At 48.3% G+C, this 14,170-nt stretch overlaps 1 protein-coding gene across 1 annotated transcript in view; it reads left to right on the top strand.

The window, feature by feature from the left end:
• Window positions 1-12,329, top strand: part of CACNA1B (calcium voltage-gated channel subunit alpha1 B) — a 251,358-nt gene extending 239,029 nt beyond the window's left edge. The window contains exons 39-45 of the mRNA XM_042879063.1: window positions 5,683-5,791; window positions 7,609-7,716; window positions 9,066-9,178; window positions 9,365-9,492; window positions 10,557-10,683; window positions 11,307-11,417; window positions 12,190-12,329. Of these exons, the coding sequence (XP_042734997.1) occupies window positions 5,683-5,791; window positions 7,609-7,716; window positions 9,066-9,178; window positions 9,365-9,492; window positions 10,557-10,683; window positions 11,307-11,417; window positions 12,190-12,258 (765 nt within the window). The 3' untranslated portion in view covers window positions 12,259-12,329. The remainder of the gene's footprint in view (window positions 1-5,682; window positions 5,792-7,608; window positions 7,717-9,065; window positions 9,179-9,364; window positions 9,493-10,556; window positions 10,684-11,306; window positions 11,418-12,189) is intronic.
• The last annotated feature ends 1,841 nt before the right edge of the window (window positions 12,330-14,170 follow it).

Below are 14,170 nucleotides of genomic sequence, written 5' to 3'. Positions count from 1 at the left end.
AAACCCAGCTGCCTTAATGCCCTCCTAGCTATTTCAGATGGATACCCACACAGTTAAACACTTCTGCAAAGGTACCAATTATGCACAGAAGCCCCAAAGCTTTTAGAGCAATAGGTGGCTCCTTTTAGCACCTCTGAGTTCCCATTGGCTTCACAGGGAGCGGGCACTGCTGGGAGCTGGAGATGTTACAGCTCTGAGGTCACACACGTGTGCCAGAAGCATAAAGCTGTCACTTTTTCCTCCCTTCCCCTCCAAACCTTTAAAAGGAAGGGAGGAAAAAAAAAGAATATATAAATAACATATATTAAAATAAGCATTTTAAACAAGGCTTTTGGCTGATTTCCATAGTGAGGAGTCTCTGTGTCTCTCTGTGATGGCTCTCAGCTGCTGCAGAAGAACTCCCTAGGTGCAGGCACTGCAGCTGTGCCTTCCCAAATCTGTCCTTTCCTTCTGAGTTAGCTGGTCTCTGGTTTAATTGGTCTTTACAGAGAAAATCCACAGAAGCTGGGTACACACGGATGGTTTGTTTTTAAGATATATGTATGTATATATATGTATGTATATGTATGTATATATATACAAAGAGCTGTTTAATTTTTACCCATCCACTTAGAAACCTCTAGAAGGTGCCTATGTGTGGCTGAACCAGAAGCAGAGAGGGGTTCCCACTGAACAGCCCAAACCTCAACTGTACATCAGGTTTCTGAGTTCGAGGGCAATCTGATTCATTTGGTCCCTTATCACAGAGCCACAAACCGCAGCAGTATGAACCTGAGACCAGTTCTGAACTTTTCCCATGGTCTCTGCATCATTTCTGCTCCCTCCCTCTCCACGAGACAATATAGATTTTTTAAAAACTTCCTCTTTTGTCTGGCAAAAGCCCTTTTGACCCACACCTCCATCCTTTTCCTTTCCATATATATAATTTTTCCCAGTCCTCTCCATTTGTAAAGGCTTTGTGTGCTTTTCCCCAGTCGTCACCCTTCTCAGTATGTCTGTGTTTGTTTCGTTTGGGTTTTCTCCTCCTTGCAGCCCTGTTGGCTGCTGTCCTTCCTCTCTGTTGCTTTCTGGTTCCCTTTTCTCAGTTGTCCTCTTGGGTTTGTGTGCCCAGCCTTGGCCAGAGCTTGCTGTGCATGTGGGGTCCTGGGGCACCAGGAGAGCTCTATCCTGCAGCCAGAGTGGGGGGAATGGGAAGAAATGCATTTTAAAATCTCTTCTATGTGGTTAAACGAAAAAAAAAAAAGGGGAGAAAACCACTTTGACTTCACTCTAGTGCCTTGAGATTGGATCTCTGGCCCATTGGCTGGTTGGGGTTGCTTGGTTTTACTCAGTTTGGGAACTCTTGGGTACATTTACTCTCATTTATTGAGACTTGGAGGCCCCTTATCATCAGCTTGTCTATGGTGAGGAGTCCTCAGTTTCCAAATGCTGTTCACTAGTAGCAATATTTTCAGCAGGCATCTGCGTGCTTCGTGGCTGTTGGCCTCCCTCCACTGGAGGAAACATCATGGGGAAGTGAGTGCCTGTTGCACAGACGTGGCAGGACACCTGAGGAGTGCAAATCCTTGGAGGTTGTCAAGAAACATGGAGATGTGGCACTGAGGGATGTAGTTTAGTGGGCATGTTGGGGTTGGTAGTCGGACTGGATGATCTTAGTGGACTTTTCCAGCCTTAATGATTCCATGATTTTAAGTCCCAGCTACGCACGCTGACCTGCAGGAAGGGCTCCTTCCATGCAAGGAGCTGCCACGTTGCTTGGCCATGCTGTGCATCACAGGGAGGGTCTGTAAAATGGGTGCTGGAAATGCCTGTGCTGCTGCTGTAATTCTGTGCAGTGTGACGGGACTTCTCCATGCAGCAGCCTGGCCGTGTGCTAGGGCAGGGTCAGCGTTCATAGAAGCATAGACTCATAGAGTGGTTGGGTTAGAAGGGACCTTGCAGCCTGCTCCAGCACCCCACCACGAGCAGGGACATCTCCCACCAGCTCAGGCTGCCCAGGGCCCATCCAGCCTGGCCTTGAGCATCTCCAGGGATGGGGCATCCACAGTCTCCCTGAGAAACTATTCCACCATACTCATAGTGAAGAATTTTTCCCCTATACCTAAATCCACCCTTGCCATCGAAGGGAGGAAGGCTTGGGCAGCCTCTCTGAAGATGAGAGAAGAGTTAAAGCAGAGCAGAATAATTACAACTAGGTCGGAGTGAATTATTCATAGCAAATAATTTATTCACCAAATTCAGCCTCGTTTTCTGCAAGCAGTGCTCCATTGTCCTGAATTTATTCACATTTGAAAATTATTCCCAGAGCAGTTCTTGTCCCAGAGGCTGCTCAGGAGCTGCTGATGAGGTGTTCTTAATAATTAAAATCCATCAGGGTGCCAGCTGTTTTCCCAGCTCTTCTTTCTGCCAATACTTGGGCAAATGTTTGAGCCTGAGCTCAGTGCTCACTTTCTGGGTCACACTGGGAACCAGCAAAAGATTTCAGCCTCACCCAGGTGCTGCTTTACCCTCGCCTGGATTTTGACACCAGCATGAATTTCCCCATTTCTGCAGCATGTTCACTGTCTGTGTGAACACTGCCCCAGAAGCCTCCAGGCAGAAGACACTCAGAAACCAAACTCTGAGCAGGCACAAATTCTGCCAACTCCACCTGATGCAAAGCTCTGGTTCCTTGTTGCCCGTGTCTTTGTTTATTTGCAGGGAAATCTCTGCTGGTGCTGGAAGATGCCTGCACCCCTCTGACCGTACAAGCAACTGCAGCAAAAAGCATCACCTACTGTAACCCAGCTGTAATCAGTTACCATTTGTTATCGCTCTCCTTTTTGTGGTACACAAAGTTAATTAGGAGACTCTGGAGATAATATTGCAGCTCCTCCCTTGGGGGCCTTTTCCTATAGAAACATAATGAGATCCCCCATGCCAGCTCCCTTTGCATCCCTCCCAAACCTTCTGATTAAATCCCAGAGCTGGAGATGGGTCCCAAAGCATGCACTGGGAAAAGAAACAGGGACTGCTGCTGCTGCTACTCCTCCTTAGATGCTATTGGATATGGGAGACAAAAGGAGGAAGAGGAGCAGCATGGGAAGCACCATCCTGCCAGGTCTGCTTTGGTTTTGCCTTTTTCACTGCCCCAAATTAATTCACCTGAACAGCCCTTGATTGTGGCCGTCAATTCCCGTAGCAACCCGGAGCAGTGTAAACTTCCCTGCCATCCCCATCATTATGGGGTCCTTCTGGGGTCTAGAAAAAAGGAAAGCAGGGAGATGAGAGGGCTGTGATTTGGGAACGCTTCCAGGCGGCCGTTCTCAGCAGTCCCACCCAGTGCTGCCTTGGGTGCAGGTATTTTGTTCAGCAAAGCAAGTGTGCGGTTGCACACACAAGCTTGAACCTCCTTTCTACCTCTTGAAAACCTCCCTTTAAATCAAGAACCATAGAATGGCCTCAGTTGCAAAGGAGCACAATGCTCATCCAGTTCCAACCCCCTGCTGTGTGCAGGTCACCAACCAGCAGCCTAGGCTGCCCAGAGCCACATCCAGCCTGGCCTTGAATGCCTGCAGGGATGGGGCATCCACAGCCTCCTTGGGCAACCTGTTCCAGTGCCTCACCACCCTCTGAGTGAAAAACTTCCTCCTAACATTACTAATATCCCTCCTGAATACAATTGAGGAGGAAAGACCTTCATGCAGCCTTGCTGTGCTCTGCCTCCACACTTCTGGGGAATTCAGTCTGGGAAACTGGGGGAGAGGACTGGGATGTTGCAGTCCCACAATAGGTTTTTAGTGCTGGTTTCTGTGAGGGTAGAGCTCTCCTGGAGGGATTATTTCTCATCTGCTTGTTCCTCTCTGCCATGCATCTTCTTTCACTCTCCAGCTCTTTATTCTCTCTGTCCCACTGTGGCGGGATGTGATGGGACTGCTGGTCTCTGGGCTCACAGTCATGCAGAAATCTTGTGCTACCTTTTTGTGCACTGAGGGGAAAGTCTGAATTAAAATGCTTCTTCATTGGAGATAAGTGAAAAGAGAAAACGGTTGTGGCTTTGCCAGCATTTGCTGCTGTCACTGAGTTACAAAGGGAGGGGAGTCTTGGCTTTGATTTCACTTTCTCAGGGGCTTGTCAGACACGACTGATAACCTCTGGGCACGCTTTAAGAGCTCTTTGAGATTGCAGTGGTTCGTCTCAGCCTTCAGGAGACAGGGTCAGTTGCTACATGAGTCCTCTGTGCACCGTGCCATGAAATCCGAAGATGCGTAATAAGATAAAAAGGGGGCAGGGTGGGTCTCAGCTCTGCCAAACATCAGCTTGCTTGACAAGCAGACTTTTTTCACCTAATTAATGCCCCGTGCCCATCAGCACCAGCAGCACAATGCCTGCGTGTTGGTGATTTCTCAAGCTGCCCTCGGTGTTGCGCGGTGTCGTGGCACGCAGGGCAGGCGCTGCGCTCTCCCGTGCGCCCGTGCTCAGTGCTGCGGCAGCACGGCGGCTGGTGCTGAACAAAGAGAGGGTTCTGCAACACTGATAGGGATCAAAGCCACAGCCTAAGCAGCTTTTGGGCTTGGATGAAATTCCCTCCCGAGCGAGGGGCCCCGGCCAGGCTCCTGCTTAGCTTACAGCAAAGATTAATTCTCGGTGACTTCCTCGGGGCGCAGGAGCAATCTGGGAGCGGAAACACCGGGGCTGCTTTGATAAGGCTCCGAGCGAGGCTCAGCAGCTTTTGAAAGCTGAGGAGCTGAGAAACGAGGAGATTACCAAAGGAGAAGAAATCCATCCTTTAAATGCACTGCTAAGGTTATCGGAGAATGCTTCCACTCGTCTGCGTTTCCACACTCAGACGCCAGATGTTAAGGGAGCCACAGCCTCTGAAGCACTGTGCTCAGGTCTGTACTGCATATAGGAGGGATGATTTTGCCCCATCAGAGCTGGTCCTGATTGCTGGTGGGGAAGGAGATGCCACCAGGTCTAAAGATCTTGGAAGATGCGTGCAGATTCTGAGGGACTGTTCCTTGTGCAGACTGAAAGAATGTGGGAGAAGGAAATTACAGTCCTGATCTCGCCCACTCAGTTCCTTCCCCTAAGGGTAAGACCTGGATGGAGCTGTGTAGCTCATTGACTGGAGATCTTCACAGCTCTTGGAATGCTTATAGGTAAAGGAGGTCCAAGATCGAACCCCAGAGTCTCCAAAAAAATGAACATTCTATCCTTTTACGTATTAGCAGCCAGACCCAAACTAGGCCAAACCACAAAGCTCATTGGCCCTGTATGCCCCAAATGTGCTTCAGGCTGTGTGCTTCAGGCATCATCATGGGAGCGCTCCAAGGTCTGCAGAGCTGCGTGTCCAGAGGTTGCAGGTAGGACTGTAGATGAAGACCATCAGGAGCAGAGTGATAGGCTCTGAAATGGGATGAGGATATTCAAACCAGCTTCTTTTGGAAGGAATCTCCATATAGCATTGCAGTACAAATGCTGGCAATCCATCACAGCCAATAGCAGCAGCTCAGCCCTGCTCCAGGAAAGGAGCTGCCAGCTGCATGGAGATGATGTCTGAGCTCAGTGCACAAAAGGTTAACACAAGGAGAAGGGCTCATGTTTGCAATGGGGCTGTTAATAGGGGCTCTCAGGAGGGAAGGGGAGGGGTAGGGGGAGAAATGCTGACCAAAGCTGACAGTGCCCATTTTCCTCCCGCAGCGCCTGGTGAGGATGAACATGCCCATCTCACCCGAGGATCTGACAGTCCACTTCACCTCCACGCTGATGGCCCTGATCCGCACTGCTCTGGAAATCAAGCTTGCCTCAGGTGAGAGGGAGGGAATGACAGCTGCATGGCTTGAACCCCAACTTGCCTGCTGCTCTGCAGTCCTGAAACCACAGCAGTGACAAGCCAGGTGGAAATCCCATTTTCATTCTGTACACCCAAAATATGAGAGAGCTCCAGGGACAGGCAGCAGAGGGGAGTCCTGAGCCCTGTTGTGCCTTTGGTCAGCCGTATCCTGGTTAAGGAGATGTGCAGAGCTTTGGCCATCCCAGCTCAGCTGGGAGCCCCATGCATGCCCTGTAATAGACACAAGTTTCTGCACCTCACTTTGTGATTATTCCAGCATGAGGGAGAAAAAAAACAACAACAACAGTGTTACTGTCTGCTTGTGGTGAGGCAGTGACTCAGAGCACTCTGAGCTGCCCTGAGATAAAATGTTATTATTTAAGTGCTTACTCAGGCATATACTTCACTTCCCAATTAAACACTGCAAGGTAGTAAAACACACCGGCCTTTTCTATGGGTCGTTACGCTGTTTAATCAGGCTGGCTGGGGTCACAGTCAAGGCACAATGGGCCAAAGCACTGTTTTACCTAATTTAGAGGCTAACAGGAGGCAACAGTGCTCTTGTGAGCAAAGGGTAGGGCTGGGTTAGAATGCTGTGCTTTTCCTTAGGCCAGCCTTTCCACCTCTCTGCATTAATTGCCTTCTTAGTCTGTTACTGAAACTTCATCTTTGATGCTTTGGCAATGCTAGAAGAACACAAAAACTCTGAGGCCCCGGAAGGACTACCCTAATTATGCTCATATTTAAGGATGCATTTAAGACTCTCTGGGATTTTAGGGGCAACACCTTATTTTAGTAACAAAATCTGGACAAAGCCACTGAAGCCCTGAGAGTTTGCCTTATTTTAAGGTTCTAGTTGGCTGTCAGCAGCATAATTCACGCAGGCTTTTTCAGTTGCAAAAGTCCCCCCTTTCTATTTTTTTAACCATGCACCATAGAGAAAGCAGAGAACCAGCCTGGCCGATAGTGCAGGCATTGCTCAGAGGCCTCTATCTGCTGCAGGTTGTGAGTTCTCGACCTGTTCTGTTGCTGCGTTGCTTGGTTTGAATAGGTTTCATGTGCTGCATTTAATTGAGTCTTTAGTAAGGCTAACAGACCCTTAATAAACCCTCCCTAATGAGACTGAGTGTGGGAGTTCAGACTGCCATGTAGCAGAGCACCCAGAGCCTCCTCCCATTACTTTCCTCTTAGAAAAATAATCTCTGTCATTCAGATGAACTACTTAATTGCCTGCTGTGTGGTGCATTCAGCTGGGAGCTGGCCTGTTGGCTTACATATACTTTAATCACTTTCCACTTGTGTATTGAGACCTCACTTTGGCCGTTTGAATAATGCTGCAGTGTTCAGCTCCTCCTGGTTTATGCTGCTCCGTGGCTCCCGTTTGATGCTGTTGATACAACACGGTGCTGTGAGGGTTTGCTTATGTCCCGCTGCCAAACAGCTCAGGAAGGACTGCTGCTGGGGAGGGCTTCTAATCATCGCTGACCTCCTTTGCATCACACCCTGCAGGTGCTGCTGCTTTCTGCTGATGGTACTTGGGCAGCACATGCAATCAGGTAGAAGAGGCTGGGGCTGAAGTTTAAGCCTTAGGTGACAGCACAGGTCAGCAGGCTGGGGCTGGCCCTGCTGAGCTCACACGCTGTAGTCGTGGTCTGTAGTTTCCTGCTGCATCTGGTTCTGGTTTGGTGCTGTCGAGGAAGGAGAGTGGGGGATGTGTTTTCTGTGCTTGCTGTGCTGAACGAATGAGGATTTTCACTCGTGTGCCTTCTTGTTTCCTCTCCCTTTTTTTTCAGGGGGTGTTAAGCAGCACCAGTGTGATGCTGAGCTGAGAAAGGAGATCTCTCTGGTTTGGCCCAACCTGTCCCAGAAGACACTGGATTTGCTGGTGCCTCCTCACAAACGTAAGCACCCAGTCCTCCAAGAAGCCTGGCATGGGTTTTCCCCCCTCATGCCTGCTTTGTCCCGAGCCTTAACCAGGTACACAGTTCATATGCACAGGATGCAGCAAAGAAACCCAGTGTAGATCAGCTTGCAGGTGTTGCTGATCACAGAGGTATTGAAACAGGCTGCCAGGGGAAGTGATGGAGTCCCCTTCCCTGGAGTTTTTCAGAAAACATAGAGATGTGCACTTAGAGAACGTGATCAGTGGGCATGGTGGGGTGGGTTGGTGGTTGGACTTGGTGATCTTTTCCGACCTTAATGATTCTATGACCACCTAAGGAGCAGGTAAGCTGAGGTCAAATTTAGGCCTGCGTTTCCTTAACGTTACAGTAGGTTTCACGTCCTTAGAAAAAGCACCATGCTGAGAAGAGACCAATGCTGTGTGGCTTCTTTCAGACGTTGTTCCTAGCTTTTGTTTGCCTCCAGCTTGTGCCTCAAAGGGCAGAAGAGCAATTTTTGCCATCTGGGTTCAGTCTGCTGCAGAAAACCAGGAGAAGAAAATTAAAAGTTTGCTGAGAACTTACAGAATCAGAAGTGAGGTATCTTGGAACCTTGTGCTGCTCAATGATATCCCAGGAGAAAGTGCTGAGAAAGTGGAAAGCTTGCCATTATCTTGATTGGCCAAAGCAAGGACTCGGATTCCTGATTAATGAGAAACAGTGCAAAGCAATAAAGGCAAAGTTAATTAAGACAGATGGGGGAACTGAGGAGGTGCAGATCAGTGGGTAGCAACTACAGAATTCTTTTCCTCCTCACTTCTCATGGTGCCTTTGTGTCTTTTAACTCCTTTTTGTTCAGCTGCTGGGTAGGGAAAGGAGGGGAGAAGAGCTGGGAGGGTGAAAAAGACATCTGGAAAAATGAAATACTTTGAGATGTACGTTAGCCTGCTATGCCCCGGTTGACTATAATTCACAGAAAAGGCTCTTTTGTTGATGAAAAGTTTGCTGCAGATCTGGTATTAATTTAGTGGTTCTTTGTTGGCAGTGCTGACAGTGCCATGGAGTTTCTCTGCCTGATTCTTTTCCACCCAGCCTCTGTCAATGTTTGCCATTGGGAGTTAGGGGCGAGGGGCCGCCCTCCTCAGATGTTAAGGCAGCAACTGGCAAAGATCTGAAGAACTCTGTTGTAACCTTTTTTGCTTTTCTTTTTTTCCTTTTCCCTGTGTCTGCTTTGCCTCAATACTCTAACGTTGCCTGTTCTTTCACCTTGTTTCTCACACCCCTTTGATGTTTCTCACGCGCTTTGACTTATCCACCCCTCCCCTGCTCCTTTCCCTTTCTCCACCCGAACACCTCCTGCCTTTCACCAGCTGATGAGATGACTGTGGGGAAGGTCTACGCAGCGCTCATGATATTTGACTTCTACAAACAGAACAAGAACAGCAGGGAACAAGTCCACCAGCCTCCTGGGGGGCTCTGCCAGGTACTGGGGATGCAGCTCCCTGTCCTCCCTCTCCTGCAGCTGCTTCTCAAGCAGTGGGCAGTTCTCACTGGAGTCACCGGTGCATTGCACTCAGAAAGTCTGGGGATGCAGGGGATGCTTGGTTAGCGCCATGCATCCTCTCCACACTCAGCTCCATCTCTTACAACCATCCTTTGTTCTTCACAGCCCGGACCGGTGTCACTCTTCCACCCCTTGAAGGCCACTTTGGAGCAAACCCAACCCTCAGCCTTCAGCAATGCGAAGGCATTCCTGCGCCAGAAAAGCTCAGCCTCGCTCAACAACGGGGGCACGTTGTGAGTATCTGTGATACAGAGCAGGGGCACCGAGGGAGGGCAGATACATCAACCCTGATTCAATTGCTGTGGTGGTGCAGAGCATTTCCAGTGTCTCCAAGCTCAAGGGCCTCCTCACGTGTGGCCAGGACAGCTTTCCACTGGTGGCTGTCGAAATACCTCCTCTCAATGCAGCTCTCCACATGGTGGTACTGGTGGGTTCTCCAAAGCTGGGTGTTTCCCTAGTGGTCTCTGAAACTTAAATACAGTGTTTTCCATTGTGGCCTGTTTTAAGTGTGAGTTTGGTTATAGAAATTTGGGAACATTGCAAAACAGATAAATCCCAAGCTAACCAACCAATGGATCACTAATGCAGTGAGTTCTTGGGACACCAGGAGCAGACAAGTCCTTTAAGATTATGGCACTTGATAACAGCAAGAGCTTCCTGAAGGCTGTCTGGGACAGAATCTCTGCCTCTTTCTCTTTGGACAAAATAACACCTCCATAGAAAGCTAACCAAACAGTTACAGTAATGGCAATCCCCAATCAATTCTCCATTTCCTGTTCCTCAGGTGACTTTCTTCAGGGTCACTAATGCCATGGATTTTTTAATGATAGAGATCTGAAGTTTAAATACCTCAGGAGATGAACTGCAGACTCAGACGTAAAACCTAGGGCTGCAATGCCCCTGTACATTCAGTGAATTCAGCTTAGCCTGAGCGCAGTTATGCTTGACCAGCATCATTTAAGGTTATTTGTCTGTTTTTACATACATAATTTGCTTAAATTCCAAAACAGTCTGTTTTGCTTCATTAGAACTTTAGCTGCAGAGGTCAATTTCCTCATTTACTGAAAAAGAATGTGCTGATTTCTTTGTTTTCCTGGTTGCTCAAGGGATCTTTGAGTTATAAAGAAAGTGGCCCTGGGGAAGCCTACAGGACTTAATAGCTTCACCAACTACCCTTCAGCTGGTTTCAGAAATGAAACGTTAGAGGTTACTTGGATGCTTTACCTTTGCCACAATTAAGTTAGCAAAACCCTTTTGCAAAAGAGTTCATCTTTTCTTCCAATTTACCTTCTGGCAGGCCAGCCCCAGAGGGTGGGATCAAAGAGTCCAGTTCCTGGGGAACCCAACGCACCCAGGATGTGTTTTATGAAACCAGGACCCCAGCTTTTGAACGAGGCCACTCAGAGGAGATCCCCATTGAACGGGTAAGCAAACAGGTGAAACTGGGTGAAATGCAGCAGATCTTAATAGATGTCAGGGTAGACACTTCTCTAAGAGCTGGAGAGGTCCACTGCTCTCTGGGACAAGCATTGTCTCTCTTACCATCCAAAACTTGCTTGAACATTATGGAGAGAAAGCAAGTCTGTTAGCTGTGTTTGCAGATGTGCTTATCCTGCTGATCACACTACACGTCTGCTGAGATGGGACTCTTAGGCTTTTGTCTTCCTTGTTGTCCCATTATTATTAGTGTATAAACCCAGAGGAGAGGTGTCAGAGGTCAGAGCTGGGATTCATTTAGGCTGGATGTGGCTGTGGGCAGCCTGGTCTGGTGGTTGGTGACCCTGCGCATAGCAGGGGGTTGAAACTCGATGATCATTGTGGTCCTTTCCAACCCAGGCCATTCTGTGATTCCGTGATTCATTGCCATGGCTCGTGGCTCACTGCTGTCTTTGCTGAAAACAACCCTATTGACAGAGAATAATTTGGGTTACTCCCAGTTTCTCTTTCCCTAGCAGCACCTCTTCACACATCGATTAGCAGCATACTGCTAATACAGGGGCTTTGAAGCTGTTGTGGCCTTGGTATTTAACACTGTTTCTTGCTTCAGGTGGTGGAAATGAGGGAAATCAGCCCCACGCTTGCCAATGGAGAGCACCAACCAGGGCTGGAGAGCCAGGGTCGGGCGGCTTCCATGCCGCGCCTGGCTGCCGAAACTCAGGTGAGTGAGGGAAGCTGGGGGAGGGAGGCTGAGAGCATGGCAAGGGATTGGAGCTGTTGTTGTCAGCTGCCTGTGAGGTTTTTTGGAAGCTGAACCTGGCGCCTGGTAGCCAGGCTTTTTTGCTTGGATGACAGGCATTCATGTGCAACGCAGCATTGTCCGCAGATTTACTTGCTCCTGGTTGCAGCAAAAAGCAAGCAAGAGAAATCCCTCTTTCTGGATTGCTAAATGGTGACTGCCGACCCAAGAATGTCTGTTCTGATTACCTGGGGACAAACGTGTTTGCCAGCCTGTATTCCTAGAAGCCATATGTTTCTCCCTGCCAGTTGTCTGCCATCTATCCAGACAGACAGCTGAAGCATGCTCCAATGCCCCAGCCATAAAATAAGCTGGAGATTTCCTGTGGTTCTCTTTGATAAATGCAGGAGGTATGGAAAATACCAGGGAGACTGTGCCTGGAAGGCTCTACTGAGAAATTAAGCAGTCTTCCTGTGTTTTCCTCTTCCCACAGTTATTAGTGTATCCTGTGTTGTGATTGGTAATATGTCATTAAGGATTTCATTTTCCTTGTTTAACTTCTTGTAAAGAAACCTCATCATTAGAGTTGGCTTTTACAGCAATTTGGTGATTAATTGTGGACGTTCCTCAGTGCACAGGAGATCATGTTTTTGGGCATTGTGTGTGTTCACTGCTTGTTAACCCAGGTGCTCTCTAGACTCCATTCCTCCTCTTGTGTGTCAGAACATCTCACAGTTGTGTCTTTTGTTCAAAGGGCCTGATTCATACAGAAAGAAGTGAGCAGCCCATGGCTGTGAGCCATTCCCCATTGCTCTTCGTATGAAGCAGAACACAGAGGATGTGCTGCCCCTCAAAACTCAAAGGCCATGTATTGCACAGGTGGAAATGGCTCCAGCAGATAGAAAAACTTTGCCAGTGTGCTTAGGCTGATGTAAGCTATGCTTCACTGGCTAACAAATTTCCCAGCTGACGTCAGAAACTCCACTTTTTGTATGAGAGCTCCAGCAAGTCACTGATTGGGATCTTGTCTCCTGGGATTCTCTGAGTTATCAGCAACACTAAGCAGGACACTTAATGAAAGAAACAGACCCCCAAACAAACCATACTCCTTCCCTCCAGCCTTCCCAAGACAGAGTTGTCCTTTATCCTAGACCTCCGATAGCCTTCCAGTGCAATGTAGTGACCAACAGCAAAGCCAACAGTGTAAGCCTTGTCTTGGGAAACTCCTCTCTGTTGCAGCAGATATGGCTGATTTAGGTTTTAGCAACCTGCTGGGTTGCTTTCACTGCACCTTGCAGCTGCAGTTTTCTCTGAGGAAGAGTTGAGCTGCTTCTTCGTGCACCTGATGGCTGGACTAGATGATCTTAGTGGTCTTTTGAACCTCAATGATTCTATGATTTATGACCTCTCCAGTGCTGCCTGGTCCCACCCAGACCTGAGCAGTCCTAGCAATGTCTTCCCACGCTGCTGGGAAACGCTCCAACACAGAGACAAAGCCTGTCACTTTCCACCACTCCATTTTTCCAGAAGTGTTTGCTTGCAGGAGCACAGTACTTGTCCCCCAGAGCACGACTGCCCTCACCAAAGCTCTCTGATCTTATGATGAATCAGGCCCGTAATATCTGAGCAGATCTAACCTCATGTAATGATGTAATGTTCTGGTGTTGTAGCTTCAGCCAAATAACCAATGTCCTCTCTGTGTGTCTCCCCCTCCCGCCCCCCAAGTCTCATCTGTTGCTCCACTCCCCCAATCTTTGATTTCCTTACAACTCTTATTTGCGATACGTTCCCTTTCCTTCTGTTTTCTGGACATGTTATTTATCTGTTATTCCTCCATTTTTTTTAATTAATTAATTTATTTTTTTACTCTCCCCTCTTAAAAACAAATCCCTTATGCTCTCCATTCCCCTGCCTCTTTGCTGTCCTGCTCCCCACCGCCTCCCCTCCCACCCTCATCGTGTCTGCTGCACATCTGCTGCGGTGTCTGACAATGGCTGTACTGTGGGGCTGCTTCAAATAATGTCTCTCATCTTGTCCGAATTGTTTGCAGAGGAGCAAAGCACGGTCACCTGGGAGTTACCTAGCAGTATGTAGTTTGCACTAAGTTGTATCCTATTAAATCCGTGTTAAGAAATGATTAACCTTCCTTAACCCTTTACTTCTTTCCCTTCTCATTTGGAGTACGATGTTGCACCGATGCAGCTGCTGTCCCTCCCCACTTTGCTGCCATCCCTTCGACCCACAACTGCACGCCGCACTCTGTAATAGCAGGGATTTTCTTCGTTTTGCTTATTCATTTCTTTTTGATGCCTTGTTACTCAGGGATTTAGGAAGTGAAAACTGCCAGTTTGGTAATGAAGAAGCGATTAGTCACTCTGTGAAGGGTTATGGTATGGTCTCCTGGGGCTCGTGTGTGTGCCCCATTAATGTAATGAGAGCATTGTTGGGGTTTCTGGGGAGGATGGGCTTTGCCTTGCTAAGATCCACCTCCTGTTTGTGTCAGTGAGGACTTCTGTCCCAGGAATAAGCACAGAATTGGGTCCAAAGAGAAATGTTCATTTCTTATGGATTTGGCTGGCTTTTTGTTGGGAAATGCCTGTCTTTCTGGTAGCTCCTAGGATGACCTAGGAAGCCCTGTTGAATGCTTTTAGTGAGAAGCATTTTTGTTTCTTTACCCACGTCAGTGAATTCCCAAATCTGACTGCCAGTTTACGGTCCTCTCCCACTTCCTCCAT

This window comes from Lagopus leucura, unplaced genomic scaffold (genome assembly GCF_019238085.1).
Source record: "Lagopus leucura isolate 7727_CA_CO unplaced genomic scaffold, USGS_WTPT01 Super-Scaffold_100022, whole genome shotgun sequence".
NCBI classification, from domain to species: domain Eukaryota; kingdom Metazoa; phylum Chordata; class Aves; order Galliformes; family Phasianidae; genus Lagopus; species Lagopus leucura.
The sequence above is the reverse complement of the archived record's forward strand: the minus strand, read 5'-3'. Positions and strand labels throughout refer to the sequence as shown.